We start from the raw sequence: 21,303 nt of genomic DNA on the forward strand, positions 1-21,303 counted from the left end.
ATTTTATAGTATTTCGATAAAGTATCATGATAAGGTTTAAGTAAAAATGAAGTCACATTCTCGTCTACGAGGAAATGATTTTAATTTCACTGCTTGGCGAAAAAGTTAGAAAAGTTAATTTTAGAAAAATGGTGAGAAAATAAAGTAAAGCATTCAGGTTTTGAAAATGATAGTGAGGGTAAGAAAGAGACAAGAAATGGAGGAAAAAGGTGTGGAGAAGCAAGAATACTGGTAGTATAAATAGTATTCTTATTAATAATCTTTTCATGAAATTCCCAATTCTCATGAACTGAAAACATGTTGGTTAACAGTAGGTTCAATAGATGTCGCCACAACTAGAAAACTAAGAACAATGATAAAAATATTAAACTTGAGAAACAAAATTAATGAAGATGGAAAAACTCATTCTTACCAAAAATGGGGATAAAATAATTACGCATACAAGATACAACATTAAACCTCCTGGTAATACAGATAAATTCGGATTGGTAATCCTAGGAAGGTATAAACACAAAATCACTACCAACTATTCAAACACTATCGAACTAAACTTTTGCAAGACAAAGGAAAGGAAGACAATATGAACAAAAAGATTTAAGGAAAAAATATCCTATATCTCAAAATTCAGGGTTGATCTTACCCCAACCAATTAACATGTGCGTAGCAGAAGAGGACCAACTGATAAACTAAGCATATCACTCAGAGCTACCTGAACCTCAGTTGACCCATGTTCGCAACTTATCAAGCTTGCGATAAGAGGGAAAAAATGAGTCAGGTTCTTCTCAAAAGATGTATCTCCCAAATTACAAATACCTTGAAGTGTGGCCACAACAAGTGGTGCACGTGCAGCCAATTCTCTCCTCTTTCCAGAGCCTAGAGGAACTAACCAATGCAGCTGTCTGCCATTAGAAGATTCAGATACTTTTCCAGAACCTGCAACTTCAACATAAAACTCCAAGACTTCCTTAGAAAGCTGAACAAGAAGTGTCTCCACTTCAACCTCCTCATAATTAGGAGGCGTGTCCACAACAAGGTTCTGTAAAAATGTGAGGCATATTTGGTAGGACTCATTTTCCAGGCGTAGCAGTGGAGGGTCTTGCATTTGAGTCATAGAGCCATACTCTTGTAATTTTGAACGTAAAATAATATTGCTGTTAATCTTGTGAGCATGTAATGCCACATCATGCAAAGCCTCAAACAAGACTAGTATGGTTTTTGCTGAAAGCTGAGATCGGTACATGTTATAGATCTCCATCACCGCCTGCCAATTTCAGTCAGTTAACATTATTTTTCAAAATATAGAAACAAGGTTGTATCAAATGGAAATTATATTTTACTAAAATGGTAACCTATGACGGTAATGTAAAGACTACACGTTTCAAAGGAATTTTCATGGATATTACTAATAAAAGCATCTTTAAGTGAAATATTTGTCATGGCTTCTTTGTCATCTTTCTTACTACTGGGTAACTTTAAGCACATTCTTTCCACAGGGAATTTTAACAATGTTTGGAGGAATAAAATAAATCCACCTGGATCAATAAAAGCTGAACAGCTGCTCGGCACTTTGCATCAGATAAATGTGCATAAAGATGTTGAGTCCTCAGGCTTTGTAAATTATCATGCGAGCCAGACTCCCCATGATCCCTGTCATCTTCAGCCAGTGAAGTATGTTCATGATTTCCCGTCATAACGTCTCCACTATCAAGGAATGAAAAGTTAGGGAGTGTTGCATTTGCTGCTTCTTTCAGTGAAAAAACCACATCTAACCACTTCTCATCAGAAAATAGCTCCCCAGCATTACTCATCAAACGAACAAAAGCAGCGATACCAATGCCAGCTAGGCTTTGATGAGGGCGTTTTATAAAGCTTACCAGGAGCATCAAAACCTTTCTTAAAAGTGGATTCACAGTGTTATAGAAGTTGACAAAAAGATCTACTACCAATTGGAGGGCTAGTGTGCATGTCTCATAAAGCCATGCATCCTGATCAAGCTGACCTTCAGTCTCTAATTCATTGACCTCTGAGCTACTGCCAGAAGGATCAATAGCATGCCGAACATAATCAAATATTGGAAATAGGACTGATTCAAATACTCTTTCCCATAAAGGTAGTGAAAAGAGGTGGCCATGGTTGCGTAAGGTTTCAAACAGGACCTTCAAGGCACTTTGCCTTATTTCAGATCTTGTGTCAAAGCTAAGTTCAGACAAACCTGCAAAAAATAGGTGTTGAATATGAATAAGTACATACATAATCCACTAAGATTCTGACAACACAAAGGTTGATTACGTACAGAAATAAGTAGTAACTAATCATTTGAATAAGTAATGAAATATAAGCTATCTAGTGTGCCTGGACATAATACAATGTCCTTACCAGCCAATAAAGGAAACCAGAAATAGAGATGATCTTCTTTGTCTGTCACCTCTCCATTTTCTTGTTTCCCCTCTTTCCCTGTTCGAGGTGAAGGAGTAGATATCTTTCCATAAGTTTCCTTGTCATTATTCCTTGAGGAAGATCCAAGGTCTCCTGCTGCTAGTTTTGTTGCACAGAATCGAAGGAAAGCAATGGCATTTAGGCTAATCTCTTTGTTAAATCTACTATTGGTGAATGCAATTAGACAATTAACACAATCTGTAAATGTGGTGCTTTCAGTCTCAGTGATGTGTGGAAAATAATCTCGAATAATCTTCTCCATAATTTCAAAAGACAAGAGTACAATATTTTTGTGGTCATCATATGCTGCTGTTGTGAATACCTGGAATCAAGTTCACAAGCAATGAGTGGAAATAATAATAATAAAAAACTTACAGCAGACAAACGTTTTCCACGAAAATTGAAGCTCTCTAGGGAACAGAAATTAGCCCTACCATGAACATGCTCTTCCATCCTGATTTTACATTGTTGACGCGAGATAAAACCATTTGAGAGACACATCTAATGATAAGTTCTCTAATTTCAACAGCACTACTCTTCCTCATAACAATGACGAAAGGCTTCATAAATTCATTTTGAAAATTATAATTAGCCAATTCCTCTCGCTCCAGAAATTTCATTGACAACTGACGCAAGGAATCCATTGCAAAAATTGCAATTGAAAGGTTCCCAGAACAGCCAATGGTTACAAAGAAATCCGAGAGAACATGCCATATGCTTGACCACACAAGCCTGATGCGGTTCATATTATAGTGCCTGTTACAGAATAATCACCTCAAAGTCAAACAATAAAATTAAGGAAGCAGTGCATAGACATTAATCATTCATGAACAATAAATCATAAACTTAATGCTGTCCCGATTACTATTTTTTTGTAGACTAATTTCACGTTCCCAATGTCATCTTGAAGGGCATTTGCAATTTCACCTCACCAATAAAATTAAACGCTTTCTGAATCACAATCAACCATTCCACATTTTTTTTACAAGAATTAGACAGGCAACTAGTTCAAAATTCAAATGATCAAGTTACCCAACCTACAACTTTGCATGAGATTTGGGGCAACGTGTCAAATGAGAGAAAAAAAAAAAAACCAGGGCGACAAAGTTCTCTGATTATAACCAACAAAGGACATTTGAACTGCCAAGAAGATCAAGGTTCCAAAAATGCCATTAAATTTACTATTTATTTATACTAATCCCCAATCTGTAACAAGAGCCTTGAGAAAAAAAAATTCAAAAGGAACCTAGGAAGCAGCATGCATTAGTAGAAAGATAATACATACGCAATCTCAACTATCTTTGTAAGGCTGAACACCCGTGGATCAGATGGAGATCTAAGTTCCTCCATGGAAACTTTGCACAAAGCCTTGACAAAATCTATTATGGCCTCGCTGTTCAGCTTCTGACTCCGAGTGTATATGCGATTCATTTCTGAGCTTCCGACTTGTTCCAACATATTCAAATTAGAAACTAGATTGTTCACCTGTTCTGATGTCACGGCTCCAGAAGTATTACTGCTGATTCCAGTGCTATCATATGAACCCCGCATCACTGTGGCTGCTGCATATTGCATCCTTCCAGGTCCCTTCTTCTTTAAAACGGGAAGAATAGTTGATTTTGCTTGTTTTGTTTTTTCAGAATCATTTTGAGGGAATGCAAAGAATGTGGCATCTGGTGGGGCCCCCTCTCCGAGAAGATGTAGATGTTCAAATCGGGAAACACAGGTCAAGATATGCTCCCAAGCTTCTTGTAAGTAATTCCCATCCTCATCAGCAATAGTAACAATCACCTATCAACAATTAATATGCAAAATACGAAGTCAAATCCATAAGAGCTCAACAATTGCTTTTAGATATTATATAATTCGCCATAAGTATACATTGCGATTAAGTATAAGCATCTTGAGATATTGTTTTCCTGCTTCAGGAAGGAGAACTTCCACAAAACATTCCATTAATTCCACAATTACTAAAATTGCAGCAGAATTTTTTGTGATTCAGTAACAAAAGGACAGCCTTTTTTTAATTAATATGCATGCAGTGGAAAAAAACTTCCAGAGAATTAAGGTTTAGATAGTTCTGAATCATCAAGAACGATCCATTTTGGAACTAAAACTTGTTCAAACTATGTGCAAGTGGTGCATAAAACTTGATGCTGAAAGCACTTTGTGCAAAATGTACAACAATATGAAACCTTAGAAGTACTTCAAAACAGGTTCTAGAACAGAGTGCATTAGAAAAAAAAAAATTCTGCAGGAATTAAAAAATTCCCTTGTAGCATCAAAGGACAAGGACAATATAAATAATGATGACTTCATATCAAATCAGGAGAAATTATGATTAATTTGTGACAGGATGGGATTGTGCAAGCCATGGAAAGAAACATTTTAAAGAATACCGCTCAACTATGTTTGAAAGTTTCCTTCCCCATGTTTAGATAATTAAGAGGGAAGAAAGTTGTCATCAGTGGCATCAAATTCAAATATGAGTACAACACTTTCTAAGCTTTTCCAAAATAACCCTGTTTCTAAGATAAAATAATAAATGACATTTTAAATAGAAGAAAAACTGAAACCAATACTTGCCCCTCAATTTGGAATGCAGGGAATTATAGGCCAGCTAAAAAGAATTATTTACTAACCTTGATTGCATCTACATTTTTCTGCTTAATATCAGCAGGAGAATGAAGGGAGGTAAACTTTGCTAATGAAGTCACAAAAGCATCTCTGTGAGTCTTCATGGACATTACAGAAGTAACATGAATAGCAAATCGAAAGCCTTCAAGACACAGTGATATTACAAATTCATCATCACTTTGATCAAGAGGAACACTGAAGGCAGCTAACATTGGTGCCCAGCAGACCTCAATCATGAATCTGAGGATTACAACATCAGTTGCTGCATAATAGACTGACCTACAATTTGCAAGCAAATAAATATCAATAACACTTCCCCCCAAAAATATTTCAAAACAAACAGTAATGAAAAGAAAAAAGAAGTATAAAAAAAGAAGAATAAATCAACTTCAAAAGGCCAAACAAGTGATCTAATTAAGCAGAATAGATCCAAAAGACACAAAAACACACACTTGTGAACATTTCAGATTCACACACCACATTTGAAATTGACATGAATGTAAAGCAACAGGATATATAATAGTAAAAGTGGCATGATCTATAAAGGGAAGGTGACTGAACAAAAGAAACAGAAGGTTCTTAATAAAAAAAGTAGATTAAGGTTCATTCATGACCCGAGAAAAGAAATTTAAGTAAGAATTATTTTTCAAACGTAATGGGAAAATACTGGAGAACATACTCTGTTTTGCGAGCTTTTTCTTTGAATTGTTCTTGCATATGTCGGATTAGATCATCACTGGTCTCCATATTACTGTCTTCCCCACGCTTCCGGATCACAATATTCAATATACTATCCAAGCCTAAAAGTCTGTTAGAGTTCACAGCCTGTATTTGCTGAGTTTCAAAATCAACTTCTTTCATTTTGATCTCATTTCTAGATATTCGTTCATACAAAGACCTCAAGTATTCTTCTGGTACATCTTTTCCATCATCTATGCCACGATTATTTTTTATGAAATCTTCAGCCGACATCTGCATAACTCAACAAAAAAGAAGCTCATTACATCTATCATAATCATATATAAATCAACTTCAAGAATTAATAAACCCACACCTTGTTTTTCACCATAGGATTGTGAGCATCAGTGTTAAGCAGTATCACAGAATATGCAAGGACATAAGCTGTATCAGCACTAGAAAAGACTTTTGGGTTGCATTTGCAATATCGTTCTGCAAACTTTTCCATGATTCGATCAATTTTCTGTGCCTCACCAGGCAGTCTAAATCCTTGAAGAAAGGCCCTGATTGCCTCATCAAACTCCAACCCTTGAAATTCAAAAGAATCCACATACGCATGCATTACTTTCAAGGAAAGTTCTTCCCTTTCTCCCAGATAATCACCAATCAAAGTCTTGTTCAACCCTGATGCATCTTTAAGAAAAGCTGCTATCTCCTCTGGTGAATTACCCACTTTATCGGCATTGATGAGGAATTCAATTCCTTTCTTTGGCTTCCTGTTAAAAAGTGATATACCTTCCTGCCATAAACTTAGCATTAGCTTCATAGATGCAAAAAGTTGAAGAAATAACAGAGATTTGCTTGCTATTCCAAATTTTTTGCACTTGCTCTTGGTAGACCGCCTTATTTGCAATCATCCCTAACTCACCTTAGTTGAGGTCTCTTAGGAAGTTTCCATAATTACAACCTCAAGGGTGGTGTCCCTCATCAACTACTGATATGGTAATAAAATATATAAATGTAGTAAAAACTCCCCTTACAAATCAATTTTGTAGGATTGAGTTAGTTCCTAAATCCAATTCTTAAAATGGTATTAAAACCTATCCTAAATACATTTATGGGTCATTTGCAATTGCCACACTCCAGGATTGAAGTTTGGGCATGAGGGGGTGTGTTGGTAACCCCCTTAATTGTGGTGGCCACAATCCCACCTTAGTTGTGACCTCTTTGGAGGTTGCCTCAATTACGAACTTAAAGGTGATTGCTTAATCCAACATCAACTAGTAATATAGTTAAAATAAAATACATAAATGAAGTGCAAACCTTATTTTACAAACTGGTTTTGTAAAGTTAAGTCCAAATCCAAAGTTTAAGACTTGTTTACCTGAAGTTTCAGTTTATAAGCCCGACGTTGCTCAATGGTTGAAGCCTCAGATGCCTCACTGGAGATTTCAGAATGAGTGTCTGATCCTTCGACTGGCTCTTCACCATTCCCATTTGCAATGGGAGGAAGTCCAGCTTCATGGTCATTATCAACTGCTTCAACTTTTTTCCCTGAAAGAGGATCTGGAATGCGCAATTGTTTGTTCATCCAGTCTCCCATCGATTTTAAGACAGCAACTAAGCACTTCATGGCTTCAAGCTTTAGTGTTTCCTCTTGAGGTGGCAAAACTGTGGTTGTTGCACCAGGAGGAACACCTTGGGCAGTTTTAAGAAGTCCATTGACCATCCTAGGAGGACCACAACAATTAGATATAAGTATAGAGTACATATACAAAGCAATAATCAAAACAAGCACGTCCACACCAGCACAAATGCTGCACAAATCAATCCAAGAAAATAAAATGATAATAAACTAGGGATCCATATCATAAATATAAAATAAAACAAACTGTTCATAGTACACCAAATAAAATTGCAGACCTCTCAAATATGTTTGTTGAATTGACATCACAGTCATAATTGATAAAAATGTCCACCAGTATCTGTGAATCATCACAAAGCTTCTCAAGAAAACGAAGCACAATCATCTTTTGTGGGAAATTAGGTTGAGCAACATTTTCTAGAACCCTAAGAACAATCATGGGGAAAAATACTCCAATTTCTGCTTTCAGTCCAGCTCTAAATCTTGATACCAGACTAATGAAGATGGAGCAAGATAGCTGAAATACGATCAAAAGAGTCGAGGCACTGTTCTTCAACAATGATAAACATAAGTACTGCTTGATGGCACCCAAAAACCTGCTTTACAACAGTCAATGCAACCATCAGTAGTGTTTTTTATCATCCCAGAAGGATACATGATAAAACAGAAGGAAAAAGTGTCCACTTAATTTCACATTTAATTAATGAGAGATTAAAATATGTTCAAACTGAAAAAACTATACAAAAACAAAATTCAAAAGACAGTACAGGAATTAAAAATTGCAACACAGTAATAGTCCATCTTGTGCAAACAAAAATATGATTACACAACATTAATCTCATGCAATTAATTCTCGGACAACATATTATGTAATTTGATCAGTTACTCTAATTACATATTATGAGGACAGAAGGGGAATTTTAAGTAGTATATATATACCATAAATAAAAGAAGTTATGCAGATAGAGTTCAGGATTGAATTTCCCCTTTAATGCATTCAATCCAACACTAACTCGTCTATTTTTACAGATAGCATGAAAAAAAGACTTTGCTAGTGACTAGCATACCCAAGCTAATGTCTATGAACAATGCATAATATTGTAGTATTGGAAACCAAAACATAGCATTGATACTTGCCCAAGATAAAAAAAACACTAATACATACAACCAAAACTCATTAGTTTGGATAATCTGGCAAATAGATCCTACACATCTACTAAATGAGTGATTTTATGCCATATTTGATAGTTGTCATCATCAGTCACTAAGAGCAAGACCACAATTCCATAGCATGTTTCACATTGCAATTGTAAAAGTGCACACACAAATCTGCCCAAGTAGAAAGTACTGTATTTCTATTATGAGGCATACTTTGAAGGACATGGGGAGGCTTAATCATATTAAAGGGGAGGTTGTACCTCCAAACAACCCTAACTTTCAAACCTTGGACAGTGATGACTCTTGGATTATAACATGGATACTAAGATCAGTCAAAATTACATGTTCTATTCCAGTACTCAAAATCTTGGGAAGATCTTGGAACTACTTTATAACACTATATATCTCTACTTGCTATGAGCTAGAAGGTAAGATATTAGGTGCCAAACAAGGCACATTTTCCATGGTGGAATACTATGGAGTCCTAAAGGGTGTATGAATTGAACGGAACTAGGATTAGAATTTGAAACTTGAAAATAGTAGGGATGTTGTCACCCTTACTCAGTTTGTTGTGCGATCTCAGATTTTTAAGTTATTATTGAGATTGAACCATGAGCATGACCCTCTTAGGGCACAAATTGGCAAGGAAAACCTTCTCTCTCTTTCTTAAGTCTTCTACATTATTTAGGGAGAGGATAATCGTCGGATGGTAGGGAACTGCCTTGCTCTCTAGAAAAGCTTTCAAACATGGGGCCCAAAAACCCTGAGAATATGAAGCTCAACTCAAAAGGAAAGGAGGATCATTAGTGCTCTCAGTGTTAGAAATTTGGTCACACCAAGAAGACTTGCTTCATGTTGCATCAGATGAAGACTCTTTGTTTGGCAAAACTCTTAGTTCAATCCTCAAGGAAGGCTCATTTGGCAATTTCAAATTGTAAGAGTATTGGCAAGACTACTTCATCCTCATTAATTTAAGAAGGAATGCATGCTTTAAGTGCTAAGATTGAATGCAAAACTTCTCATGGATTCCATCAGTAGGCCATCTTATGGTACTTTATCACTAACCATGATTGATAAGAACTTCAATTCCCTTTTTAATGTCTCTAAAACTATATGTGAGAACTCTTGGCTTCTAGGCTTTAGTGCAACTAACCATACCTCATTCCCCTCTTTTGACATCATATGTTCGATTTTTTGGTAATCACATTACTGTTGCAAATGGAACTAGTGTCCCACTAACTAGACATGGGAATATTTCCCTTTTTCCATTCTTAGTCATAAAGATGTTCTTATTTCGAAACTTTCTAATAACCTTGTTTTAGTTCAAAAACTTTGTTCAATAGATTTCTTTCCCTCTGATCCTGTTTTTTTATGATCTTATTGTGAGAAAGAACATTGAAGCTTGCATTTAATTGTAGTATATTTGGTGCTAAATGGTTTCCCACTTTTATTTATGATTGCACTTGTGTCATGCATTTTCCTAGTGAAAGGAAATTTTGAAAATTTTCCTGTATTTGTAAAATTCTTTTACATGATACACACACAATTTCAAAAGTCAATTAAATAATTGCCTTTTGATGATGGGAAAAGGTGTATAAATCATGATGTCTAAATTCCTTTCTGAAATTGATAATTGTTCATGAACTCACATGTGTAGATACACTTCAACAAAATGACATGGTTGAAAGAAAAAAGCATGCATCTTCTTGAAGTGACATGGGCCCAACTCTTTCAAAAATAATATCCATAAATCTTATTGGGGAGAGGTTGTACTCACTGCTACCTACCTCATCAACCAGTTACCCTCTTGGGTCCTAAATAGATGTAGTCTTGTTGAATCTGTATCTTATTTCTTTCCATATGCTCCTTTCCAGGGTTAAGGTTCCCAGTCAAGTTTTTGGGTTTGCTGTATCCGTCCATGTTCGTAGTTAGTTTAGTGGGAAGTTAGTTCCTAGGGATGTTAAATGCATATTCATTGGTATGCTTATGATAAAAAGGGTTTTTTAAAACAATGCTACTAGGATTTCTCAATTGAAAGAGCACTTATTCAGTCATTTTCAGATCAAGGACTTTGGTTGTCTAAAATACTTTTTTGGTATTGAAGTGACTCAATCAAAGGAAGGTGTTGTAGTTTCACAAAAGAAATATGATCTTGATGTTATAGAGGAGATAAGGTTGGAAAACTCCAAGCCCATTGATAATCCTATAAACCCAAATCAAAAGTTAAAGGCGAACCAAGATTAAACTTTTTCAAATCCAAAGCGGTATAGGGGGCTAGTGGAAAAACTTATTTATCTACCAATACAAGAACTAATATTTCTTATGCAATTGGAGTTGTGACTAGCGTTCTCAAATACATCAAGAAGAACTAGGACATGGATTGTTGTACAAGGACAAGGAAAATACTCAAATCTTAGGATATTGTGATGCATATTAGGTTGGTTGTCGCATTGGCAAGAGATTCACCACAAGATACTATGTATTCATTGGAGGGAATATCATAGAAACAAAGTGTTGTTTCAGAATCTAGTGTAGAAACTGAATATAGATCTATGGTTTTTGCTACATGAAAACTTTTTTGGATTCAACAACTCCTTCAAGAGTTGGAATTTTTCGTAGGTACATCATACATGAAATTGTACTGATAATCCGACAACCCTTCCTATTGCCTCCAATCCAATTTTCACGAGAGGACAAAACACATAGGCATCAATTGTCATTTTGTCAGGAAGAAACTATTGTCTAAGGAACTTAGTACTAGATTTATCAGCTTTGATGAGCAGCTTGTATACATTCTTACTAAGTCTCTAAGAGAATTCAGTTTATATGACCTTTGGTGCATACAATTTGTAAGCTCCAACTTGAGGAGGAGTGTTAAATAGATTTTTATTATTTTGTTTTATAAAGCCACTTTTTTGGTGTAGCTAACTTTAGGCTAAGAGTCATAGGTTGTAGCCTCTTGTCTTTATACATATACTTGCACTCTTTCTTTTATATAGATATACAAAATACATCAGCTAAGAATAAACACACTGACTTTTGGTCATCCTCTAATTTCAAGTACATATAAAAGATGGTTTGATCATGTAAGATGAAAAGAAATACAAACCCTAGTTAAACATGCTGGATCAAATGAAGAAAGACCAAGCTTTTGAGTAAAAGTATTAAAAAGGACGTTGATCTTAAATGGTCTCTCTTAAGGCCTGATTTGAAGATGATAAAGGAATCACTGGATTCATTATGACAATATTTCAGTAAAATGAATTTGGACAGAGGGACTCAAATATACTTCTCTTCTAAATTTCAGGTACTCAAGTCAATTTTAAATTTGAAGGATCAAAACCATATTTAACCCTTAAATTATTAAGTACTTTTAAAAGTCATACAAAATGAAGTACCTAGATATTTGAGTATAATTAAGTAATTAAATTTTCTGATATATTTTTGAAGGGGGCAAATTGGATTGACTAAATAAAATCAGGACAACTAATTAAAATAATATATTTGGAAATTAAAAAAATAAAAACAATAAAATATCATAAAAATAAAATACCAGACAATTTTGTGTATAGTTAAATACTTCATTTTTCCAATATCTTTTTAAAGAAGGAAAAATATATATTTTTTATTCTATAGGGGTTTCTTAATGCTTCATATATAATTACATCCTATCTAACACCGCTATGCTTGCCTATGTGGTGTCTGCTGAATAAACAATTGAACATCACTTAACAATTGCTGGTCGAGAAAGATTAACTCTTCGGCCATATATAACATTTTATCGATATTAAACTATGCCCCTTACATTGCATATTCCTTATTAGGACAAGCATCCAAGAATTAGCTAAAGACATGGCCACAACTCTGTTTTGCCTATGTTCTTTCTAAGGGTTATGATGCCACAACATATTGATAGAATTAGAATAATTATTTTATTGTTATGAATTTGATGTATATTTGGTTGATTTGATTCATGGATTGATTGAGACCCACTTACACTACTTGAAAGTGTGAAGTGTATGTGGAATGGATTGAGATAAGAAGACAACAATAACAACCGTTACACTACAAATATAAACACCATTGCTTTCAAATATTATTATAGTGGGGAATGATTGCCACCGTTATAGAGGACCAAAACAAAAAGCTTCAAAAGAATTTGAATACCTAGCACTGAATTCTATTTTCTCTCAACAGAGATGTTCTATTCAAGTAGAAATCATAAAAATTCTGCTTAATGTAAACCATGCGACCAAAGTAGGTTCATAGTTCCGAATATATTCACCATGCCTGAAACCTAATCTAGCAATATAACAAAATCACAATTTAATCCTTATCTCTAGATATATCATAATAAACACCAGTACTTTCCCAGACAATCCTCCACAATTTCAGCTTCACGGTAACAGTTCAAATGACATAAAGTCCGTTGGGATACAATGCTAGAAGTGTTTTTGAGAGTTTCTTTACTGGAAAAAGCTCCATATTTCTAATAGAGAAGCTCTCAAAAACAGTTCTAACTTGTTTCCGAATATGCTAAAGATGAACTGAAGAAAGCAAAATTTGATCTATCGACCTCAATAGAACTATGTCAAAATGTAGTCACATTACCACTTTACAATACCATCAACACACAATTATATCTCCTAGTTGACTATCACAGTACATCACCATACCGTCTTCACCCTGACTGATTAAACATGCTAGCATTTCAATGTTTAAGCTAAATCCCAAAAAGGCAATGAAATATGACAACCGAGACTAGTTTACCTTTCACTAGTCCTGAAGACAGCTCCAGCATTCTCCAGCAAGATTTTCAACAATTCCAAGGCCACAATCTTCCCCTTCATCAACTGAGGGTCAACGGATGCTTCCTTCGTCGGCGCCTTCATGGACAACTTACAAAGCGCCCTGAACACCAAAAAGGCATCTCTCCTGAGCTTATTCCCAATCTGAATCTCCAGATCATCGTCCCTCTCCACCACCTCCCCATCCACCAGTTCCCCTTTCCTCCCCTCCAATGCCGTCTTATACATACTGATCTCCCAATACTTGGCATCCAACATGTCTTTGTCAGTGGAATCCAACAAATCCGCTGGATTCGCAGCCTCCACCGTTGCCGCCACTGTTGTCTCAAAGGCACCGTCGTGTGCGCCCAAAGCTGACGGCGTCACCGGATTCAAAACTCCATCAATGTCCTGCACAATCCTGGTGATAAAACCCTGTACAGACTGCGTCATGGAGTTATCCACGTCAGATTTCTCCACAGGATCCATCAATTCAGCCACAACAATAGGCTGAACCGGAACCGTGGACGAATCCGCCTCCATCCTCCTAAACACAATCACTAACATTTGAATCAACGACGCTTTCGCCGTCGTCTGATTCACCAAATTCTTACTATCTAGGTATATGTCATAACAAGTTCTCACGATCAAGAGCAAGCAATCACCGTGAATTCGCAGCGAAATCGAAGTCACTGCTGACAAGAGCGTCTTCAGCACGAGCAATTCGACGGCGTCGTCGACGAAGTCATGGCACTTGCACACTGCCTCGATCAGGCTCGCGAGCAGCTTCGCCTCGGGCGCGCCGCCGCTGGAGTCGGCCTCGCCGCGGAGGAATCCGTGCGCAATGAGTCGCTGCACGGCGTCGAGAGCGGGATCGGCGATCTTCACTACGCCGGAGGCCGCCGCGGCGATGAGCGGGCGGAGGATCGACTCCGACTCCGCGAGCGAGTACTCCACTGGACCGCCATCATGGATCGGGCCGGGGACCGATGCCTCCGGCTCGGCGGCGTCGTCGGAGGCCGGCGACTGAGGCTTCGGCGGTGAGGTTAGGGTTTCGATCACGGATTTGCACTCATGCGCGAGCTTCGCGTGCTTTCTCCACGACGCGTTCTTGATGATTTTCTCGAGCGCGGGAACGAGCACCTGCTTCAGACGGGAATCGGCTTCCGAAGAAGCCATTCCCGAGTTAAGAACGAGTCACGGCTCAGTGACGCACCTAGGGTCCTGTTCGTGCTCCGGCTGGTGGAGCTCGCAGAGAAATGGAGGCAAATTGACTCAGTGAGTTGCGGGAAGAGCGTGTTACGTTTGGGATCTAAAGCAAGTTATGGCAGTAATGGCAGAGAGTGAGACAGTTTAGGATTGAAGATTACGGTTCTGGTGCATGTGAATTTATTTAACTACCCTCCGTAAGGGGAGAGGGCTGAGGGTAACCATGTCTTTTCGATCATACTATTTCTATCCTGTTTTTTCTTTCAAACAATAAGAGTACCCCAATTACTCAGATTCGAAAACGAGGAAGTGAAACAACGTTTGCATACTATTGTTTCGTTCTTTTCAACTATCGTAGTACGAGGTTTTTTGAACTTTTTTATTGCAGAACCCTGAAAGGGTACTTGCAGAGTGATGCATTTAATCTACTAATTCTTCATCGCTAAATTTTGTAAAATCTTTACACTCCCTTTTTCTGTCATGTTTCCTCATAAAAAATTGGCATCTTGCTTGAGAAAATAATTGCTATTAGACAGGAAGAATAGTTGTGTTAGCATTTTTCCTTATTAATCATGTGAATAAATTAATTATCAATGTTTGCTTCTGTATTGAATTTTAGGAAATGGAGTAAGAGGTCTACGTTCCCATGGCTCATTTTGTGGCTGCATGTGCTTGCTTCTTGTCATGTGATTCTTCTGATTTATTGATTAGAATATCATAGGAGATAACAGATTCTGCTTTTGATCATACTTCAATGATGGGCACCTATAGCAATAATAACATACTCAATTGTATGGTGTTCTGACTAGTGGACACTCTGTGCCAAAACCTAATTTATTTTGGTTTCCACAAATACCGTTTTGATTCAGTACTAGCTGGTGTTGGTATGGAGGAATTTGTTAAAGAAGTGAAAGAAGAAAATGACGCAAGGTATAGGAGGATTGAGGCTGGCAAAAATGTCACCATAGAACAACAACAGGCCATATCTGAACTTCCTTTCAGGGTGTCGAATCGAAGGAAAGAGTAGATGAGACAGATTATATGTTTTTCTGCACAAAAAGTCATTTTGAGGTTTATGTAGGTAAGCTGTGAAATGCCTTGATATTAAGCAAAATAAAAAATTAAATATCCATTCATTATGAAAATTGTTGTGATCTTCATTTTATGGCTATGTGATTGGTAATAGGAAGACTAAGAATACTATGAGTGTATGTAGAAAAATTAGGCTTTAAAACGAACAAAAAGATTTGCCGAGGAGTGAGTAATCACTGTCCGTAAGGACTTATCCGTGGTGTATTGCGCAAGTTCCTCACGATACAACAGGAACTTCCTGGAGATTTTCGAGGATCAGAACTAGCAATTTTTTCTTCTAAAAGAGTAATACTCAAATAGAACCCAGAACTATTAATATTAAAATAATGAGAAAGAAAGTGAAAAGGGAAAAAGGAGAAGGAGGAAGATGGTGAACGGAGGGTTTGAAGAAGATGAAGAGGTGAGTGATTGATGCGTTTTTTGAGGGGTGGAGTTCTCTTTATATAGGGAGAGGGTCCAAGGGTCCGTTGCAACTTCCAGACCCACGTGCTTCCGTCCAACATTGCAATTGCGGCGGCAACGTTCTAAAAATCCTGAAGGACCAGGCACTGCGTGCGCGGAAGCGGAGCAACGTTCTTCAACTTTCGAAGGGCAAGGCAGTGCTTTCCCGGTCATGCGGCCATGATCCAGGGTGGAGAGGGCAACGAGCGCGAATATCTCGGTAAGTTCCAGTCTCTACTGCACTTCCGAGATCTCCTCCAACGGAATCGAAAAGCTAGGGTTTTCCACGCACAATCTGATTTCCGTTTCACACACTCTGTTTTTCGTTTTTGTTTTGCTATATTAGGTTCTGTTTTACAACAATCCCCCACATATTGCAAAAGATAAAACATAGAGATAGAGAAAGAAAAGAATATTCTGGGTTCATCTAAGATGTAATGCATCAGATCTGGTATAGCAAGCTATATGAACCAGTCTTAGATTGATGAACGTAACACATAATGTAGTTGGTATAGCAAGCTATATGAACCAAGACACTTAGTATGTGTTAGAGGTTTATCAATCACAATACACCCTCACATTACTTGCTGTTATCGCTGTGTTGCGCTACTAGGCCATGCGCGTGCCCGGTATTCATGAGTGCTATAGAGATCTTGCCAAGATCTCATGCAAGCGACCCCACTTGACACTCATATAGGTGATTTCATCAAGTGTATGCTGCAAATCATACACCACCCATAAGAGATATGAAAATCATTAAAACTTTGTAAATCATTAAAACTCTTTTATCTCTGAATTTTAACCACAAAGTTTATCCTTTCGATTATGCAGTATCTAGCACTTTCACACACACCATAGGAATGGACAAAATTGATTTAAAATCAATATTAGTGCTAGCAGAACTAACAAGTGACTTGTTTTTACCCATATGAACCTTATTCATGGGATCTCCAATCACAAAGGTTGGGTTTCCATCACTTGTTTGTTTGCAAGTGGCTTAAGTCTCATTCCCCTCGATGTTTCTAAAATCATTTTTCTCCCTAGGGGTTTTGTAAAAGGATCCGCCAGATTCCGTTATGACTTGACATAGTCAATAGAAATCGTTCCACTCTTTAACAGCTGTTTCACCAAATTATGTCTCAATTGTATATGTCTATTCTTTCCATTGTAGCTTTTATTTTTAGCTATAACTATTGCCGATTGGCAATCACAATGCATTGATACAGATGGGGTTGGTTTCATTCCTAAAGGAATGTTTGCTAAGAAGTTTTTCAACCACTCAGCTTCACTACCAGCCATTTCTAGAGCAACAAACTCAGATTCCATTGTTGATGTTGCAATAATAGTTTGTCTGGCTGATCTCCATGTAACTGCACCACCCCCAAGTGTAAATACATAACCACTAGTGGATTTTGTCTCATATGAATCAGAGATCCAGTTAGCATCACTGTACCCTTCTAGCACAGCAGGAAATCCACTATATTCAATGGCATAATCCATTGTACCTCTCAAGTATTTCATGAGTCTCGCAAGTGCATCCCAATGATCTTGATTAGGACATTGAGTGTATCTACTCAATCTACCTACTGCATAAGCAATATCTGGTCTAGAAAAGCTCATTAAATGCAATAAGCTCCCAATTATCTGGGCATACTGAGTTTGAGAAATAGATTCTCCTCTGTTCTTTAATTTAGAGTTAGCATCATAAGGGGTAATCACTGACTTAAAGTCATAGTAACCAAACTTCTTTAGAAGTTTCTCAGTGTATTTTTCTTGGGATAGTAATATACTATCTCCCTTCCTTATGATTTTAACTCCTAGAATCACACTTGCTTCACACATATCTTTCATCTCAAACTTAGATCCAAGAAACAATTTTGTTTGAAAAACTATATCATTGCATGTACCAAAAATTAGCATGTCATCCACATACAAACATATAATGACATATTCACCATTTTCAGATCTAGAATACACACATTTATCAGCATCATTGGTAGAAAAACCTTCACAAAGTAAAACATTGTCAAGTTTTTCATGCCATTGTTTTGGTGCTTGTTTCAAACCATACAAAGATTTTAAAAGTTTGCATACTTTTTCCTTTTGACCTGGAACTACACATCCTTCAGGTTGAGTCATATAAATTTCTTCTTCTAATTCACCATTCAGAAAAGTTGTTTTAACATCCATTTGGTGAATTACTAACTTATGGATAGATGTTAAGGCTAGCAATACACGGATAGAGGAAATCCTAGTAACAGGTGCAAAAGTATCAAAGTAATCTATGTTATGTTTTTGAGTAAAACCTTTAGCAACTAATCTTGCGTTATATTTATCTATGGATCCATTAGGATGGTACTTCTTCTTAAAGATCCACTTACAACCAATGGGTTTTGCTCCTTTAGGCAGATCTACTAAGGTCCACGTATTATTTTTCTTAATTGAATCAAGCTCAGTTTTAATGGCCTTATATCAATGTTTAGCATCAGGAGCACTAGTAGCTTCTACAAAACTTATTGGGTCATTCTCAACTAGATAAGTATAAAAGTCATCTCCAAAAGATGTTTCCTTTCTCTATCTTTAACTTCTTCTAACATCCTCACTCAAGGTATCACTAACACTATCTATAGGTTGTTCATATGTACCACTACTCTTTAGCGGAAAGATATGTTCAAAGAACTCAGCGTTTTTTGTCTCTACTATAGTGTTGCGTTCAATTATATCACTATTAAGAACTAGAAACCTATAGGCAGCACAATGTTTTGCATATCCTAAGAACATACAATCAAATGTTTTAGAGCCTATTTTCCTTTTCTTAGGATCAGGTAACATCACTTTAGCTAAACACCCCCACACTCTTAGGTATTTCAAATTAGGTTGATAACCTTTCCACAACTCATAGGGTGTTTTACCAGTTTTCCTATGTGGTATCCTGTTTTGCAAAAAACACGCAGTAAGCAAAGATTCACCCCATAAATTATCAGTAGCATTAGAACTAATAAGCATGACATTCATCATTTCTTTAAGAGTCCTATTTTTCCTTTCAGCTACTCCAATAGACTCAGGTGAATACGGTGGGGTTACTTCATGAATAATACCTTCTTTTACACAATAGTCATTGAATAAAACATATTCACCACCTCTATCTGATCTAATTCTCTTAATTTTCTTATTCAGTTGATTTTCTACTTCCGCTTTATAAGTTAAAAACATGTCAAAAGCTTCATCCTTATGTTTAATTAAATACACTTTGGTGTATCTAGAAAAATCATCTATAAAAGTTACAAAATAATTTTTACCACCTCTAGACATAGTTTGTTTTAAATCAGCAAGGTCGGTATGAATTAAACCAAGAATTTCAGTTTGACGTTCTACAGAGTGACATGTTTTCTTCGTTATTTTAGATTCTACGCATACATCACATTTACTATTTTGTTTGTCATGTATGTTGATTAATCCTAGTCGTTGCAATTTTATAACATACGAAAAATTCACATGTCCTAATCTAGCATGCCATATATCATACGAGTCAACAATTTTCAGAAATGTTTAATACAAAGAGGCCTTGATCACAATATCCCTTTCCCACAAAAACATTGTTTTTTGTCATAACAATCTTGTCAGATTCAAATGACACTTTAACCCCAACTTTGCTTAGTAATGCCACAGAGACCAAATTAACTCTAATTGATGGCACATGTAGCACATCATTCAAAGCTAGAGTTTTACCAGATGTGAGCTTCAGAAGAACGTTTCCTTTTTCTAGGACAGGAGTTGTCTTGGAGTCACCGAGATATACTTGTTCTTCTCCATCCCCCACACTTGTGTAGGAGGTGAACACACTTCTGTTTGCACATATGTGTCTAGTAGCCCCAGAGTCTACCACCCATTTGCTCACATTTGTCACAAGGTTTACTTGTGAAACGACTGCCACAATAGTATCTTCCCCTTCGACTAGATTTGCCTTAGGAGGATAGTCGTTTTTGGCCCTATGCCTGCACTGAGGTGCATGATGGCCTGCCTTTCCACAGACAAAGCAATTACCCTTTTTCTTGAAAGTGGGGTTAGTTCCACTGGGACGAGAGAATTTGTTATTAGGTTTCTTTTTGTGATCAAATTTTTTTTTGTACCTTTTTGGAGCTGGTTTGTCTTTTATCACGTTTGCTTTGGCAAACAAAGCTTTGGCCTTTGCAGCAGCACACTCCTTCCTGTTTGTGTCTTCGATGATGATGTGGGTGATCAGATCTGATAGAAACATCTGTTTCTGTCTGTGCTTCAGTTGTTGTTTGTAATCGGTCCAAGACTGCAGAAGCTTTTCGATCAAGAGTTCGGACATGAATTCATCCGGCAAGGTTATGCTTTCAGTTTTGATATCTTCAATCAGCTTGTGATATTCGTTTATTTGGATTTTGATGTCTTTGCCTTCGATCATCTCCCAGCGGTAGTAGTTTGCAATTACGAACATTTGTCTGACGATGTCTTCGGCAGTATATTTGAGGATAAGAGAATCCCAAATATCTTTCGCATTCTTATAAGAAGCATAAACATCGAACAGATTGTTAGATAACACACTGAGTAAAGTGTGACGGCATACCTTATTCGCATGGATCCAGTCGTCAACTTGTTTCGCAGCCGTGGTTGAGTCGGGTTTGGCAGTTGTAAGTGCATGAGCAACTCCGTACATTTCCAATAGGGTGGACACGCGTTCTTGCCAACGTCAGAAGTTTTGACCGGTGAAGACTTCAATTTTGGAGACGTCCGGAAATGGTTTCGCAAAAATGGTTTGCGTTGCGGAAACAACATTTGATGTTTCCGGAGAAGTGTTGTCGTTGTTGTTCGGATTTTCAGCCATAAGTCCTTACAATTGTAGAAAAATTAGGCTTTAAAACGAACAAAAAAATTTCTCGAGGCGTGAGTAATCATTGTCCGTAAAGACTTATCCGCGGTGTATTGCACAAGTCCCCCACGATACAACAGGAACTTCCCAGAGATTTCCGAGGATCAGAACTAGCAATTTTCTCTTCTAAAAGAGTAATACTCAAATAGAACCCAGAACTATTATAATATTAAAATAATGAGAAAGAAAGTGAAAAGGGAAAAAGGAGAAGGAGGAAGATGGTGAACGGAGGGTTTGAAGAAGATGAAGAGGTGAGTGATTGATGCGTTTTCTGAGGGGTGGAACTCTCTTTATATAGGGAGAGGGTCCAAGGATCCATTGCA

The 21,303-nt window shown here is 37.0% G+C and overlaps 2 protein-coding genes across 3 annotated transcripts; both read right to left on the minus strand.

Annotated features, from left to right (window-relative positions):
• Window positions 1–387: 387 nt before the first annotated feature.
• LOC137827229 (brefeldin A-inhibited guanine nucleotide-exchange protein 2) lies at window positions 388–14,901 on the minus strand. Of its 2 annotated transcripts, none has more exons than XM_068633485.2 (11): window positions 13,325–14,901; window positions 7,675–7,995; window positions 7,136–7,481; window positions 6,128–6,550; window positions 5,753–6,045; window positions 5,079–5,352; window positions 3,722–4,227; window positions 2,871–3,192; window positions 2,377–2,758; window positions 1,533–2,212; window positions 388–1,261 (listed from the first exon to the last, which is right to left on the minus strand). In XM_068633485.2, exons 1-11 carry the CDS (start codon window positions 14,518–14,520, stop codon window positions 650–652), a joined length of 5,355 nt encoding a protein of 1,784 aa, XP_068489586.2. In that variant the 5' UTR covers window positions 14,521–14,901; the 3' UTR covers window positions 388–649. The 2 variants fall into 2 exon arrangements, with proteins under 2 accessions (XP_068489586.2, XP_068489587.2); XM_068633486.2 differs by having other exon boundaries at window positions 7,675–7,992; window positions 13,325–14,756.
• A 1,824-nt stretch (window positions 14,902–16,725) lies between these two features.
• Window positions 16,726–20,767, minus strand: LOC150025371 (uncharacterized). Its single transcript, XM_090293644.1, has 6 exons — window positions 20,678–20,767; window positions 19,657–20,386; window positions 18,969–19,181; window positions 18,679–18,854; window positions 17,281–17,805; window positions 16,726–16,800 (listed from the first exon to the last, which is right to left on the minus strand). Exons 1-6 carry the CDS (start codon window positions 20,765–20,767, stop codon window positions 16,726–16,728), a joined length of 1,809 nt encoding a protein of 602 aa, XP_090149770.1.
• Window positions 20,768–21,303: the final 536 nt, after the last annotated feature.

Source organism: Phaseolus vulgaris, chromosome 8 (genome assembly GCF_051622355.1).
Source record: "Phaseolus vulgaris cultivar YP4 chromosome 8, ASM5162235v1, whole genome shotgun sequence".
Taxonomy (NCBI): domain Eukaryota; kingdom Viridiplantae; phylum Streptophyta; class Magnoliopsida; order Fabales; family Fabaceae; genus Phaseolus; species Phaseolus vulgaris.

Coding starts and splice junctions, on each gene's coding strand:
- LOC150025371 (XM_090293644.1), bottom strand. CDS start 20,767: ATGTACGGAGTTGCTCATGCACTTACAACTGCCAAACCCGACTCAACC. Junction 18,855..18,968: donor ACCCTATGAGTTGTGGAAAG/GTTATCAACCTA, acceptor GTATGTTCTTAG/GATATGCAAAACATTGTGCT. Junction 17,806..18,678: donor GTGATACCTTGAGTGAGGAT/GTTAGAAGAAGT, acceptor TATGACTTTAAG/TCAGTGATTACCCCTTATGA.
- LOC137827229 (XM_068633485.2), bottom strand. CDS start 14,520: ATGGCTTCTTCGGAAGCCGATTCCCGTCTGAAGCAGGTGCTCGTTCCC. Junction 4,228..5,078: donor AAAATGTAGATGCAATCAAG/GTTAGTAAATAA, acceptor AATTGTTGATAG/GTGATTGTTACTATTGCTGA. Junction 2,213..2,376: donor CTGGTTTCCTTTATTGGCTG/GTAAGGACATTG, acceptor TATTTTTTGCAG/GTTTGTCTGAACTTAGCTTT.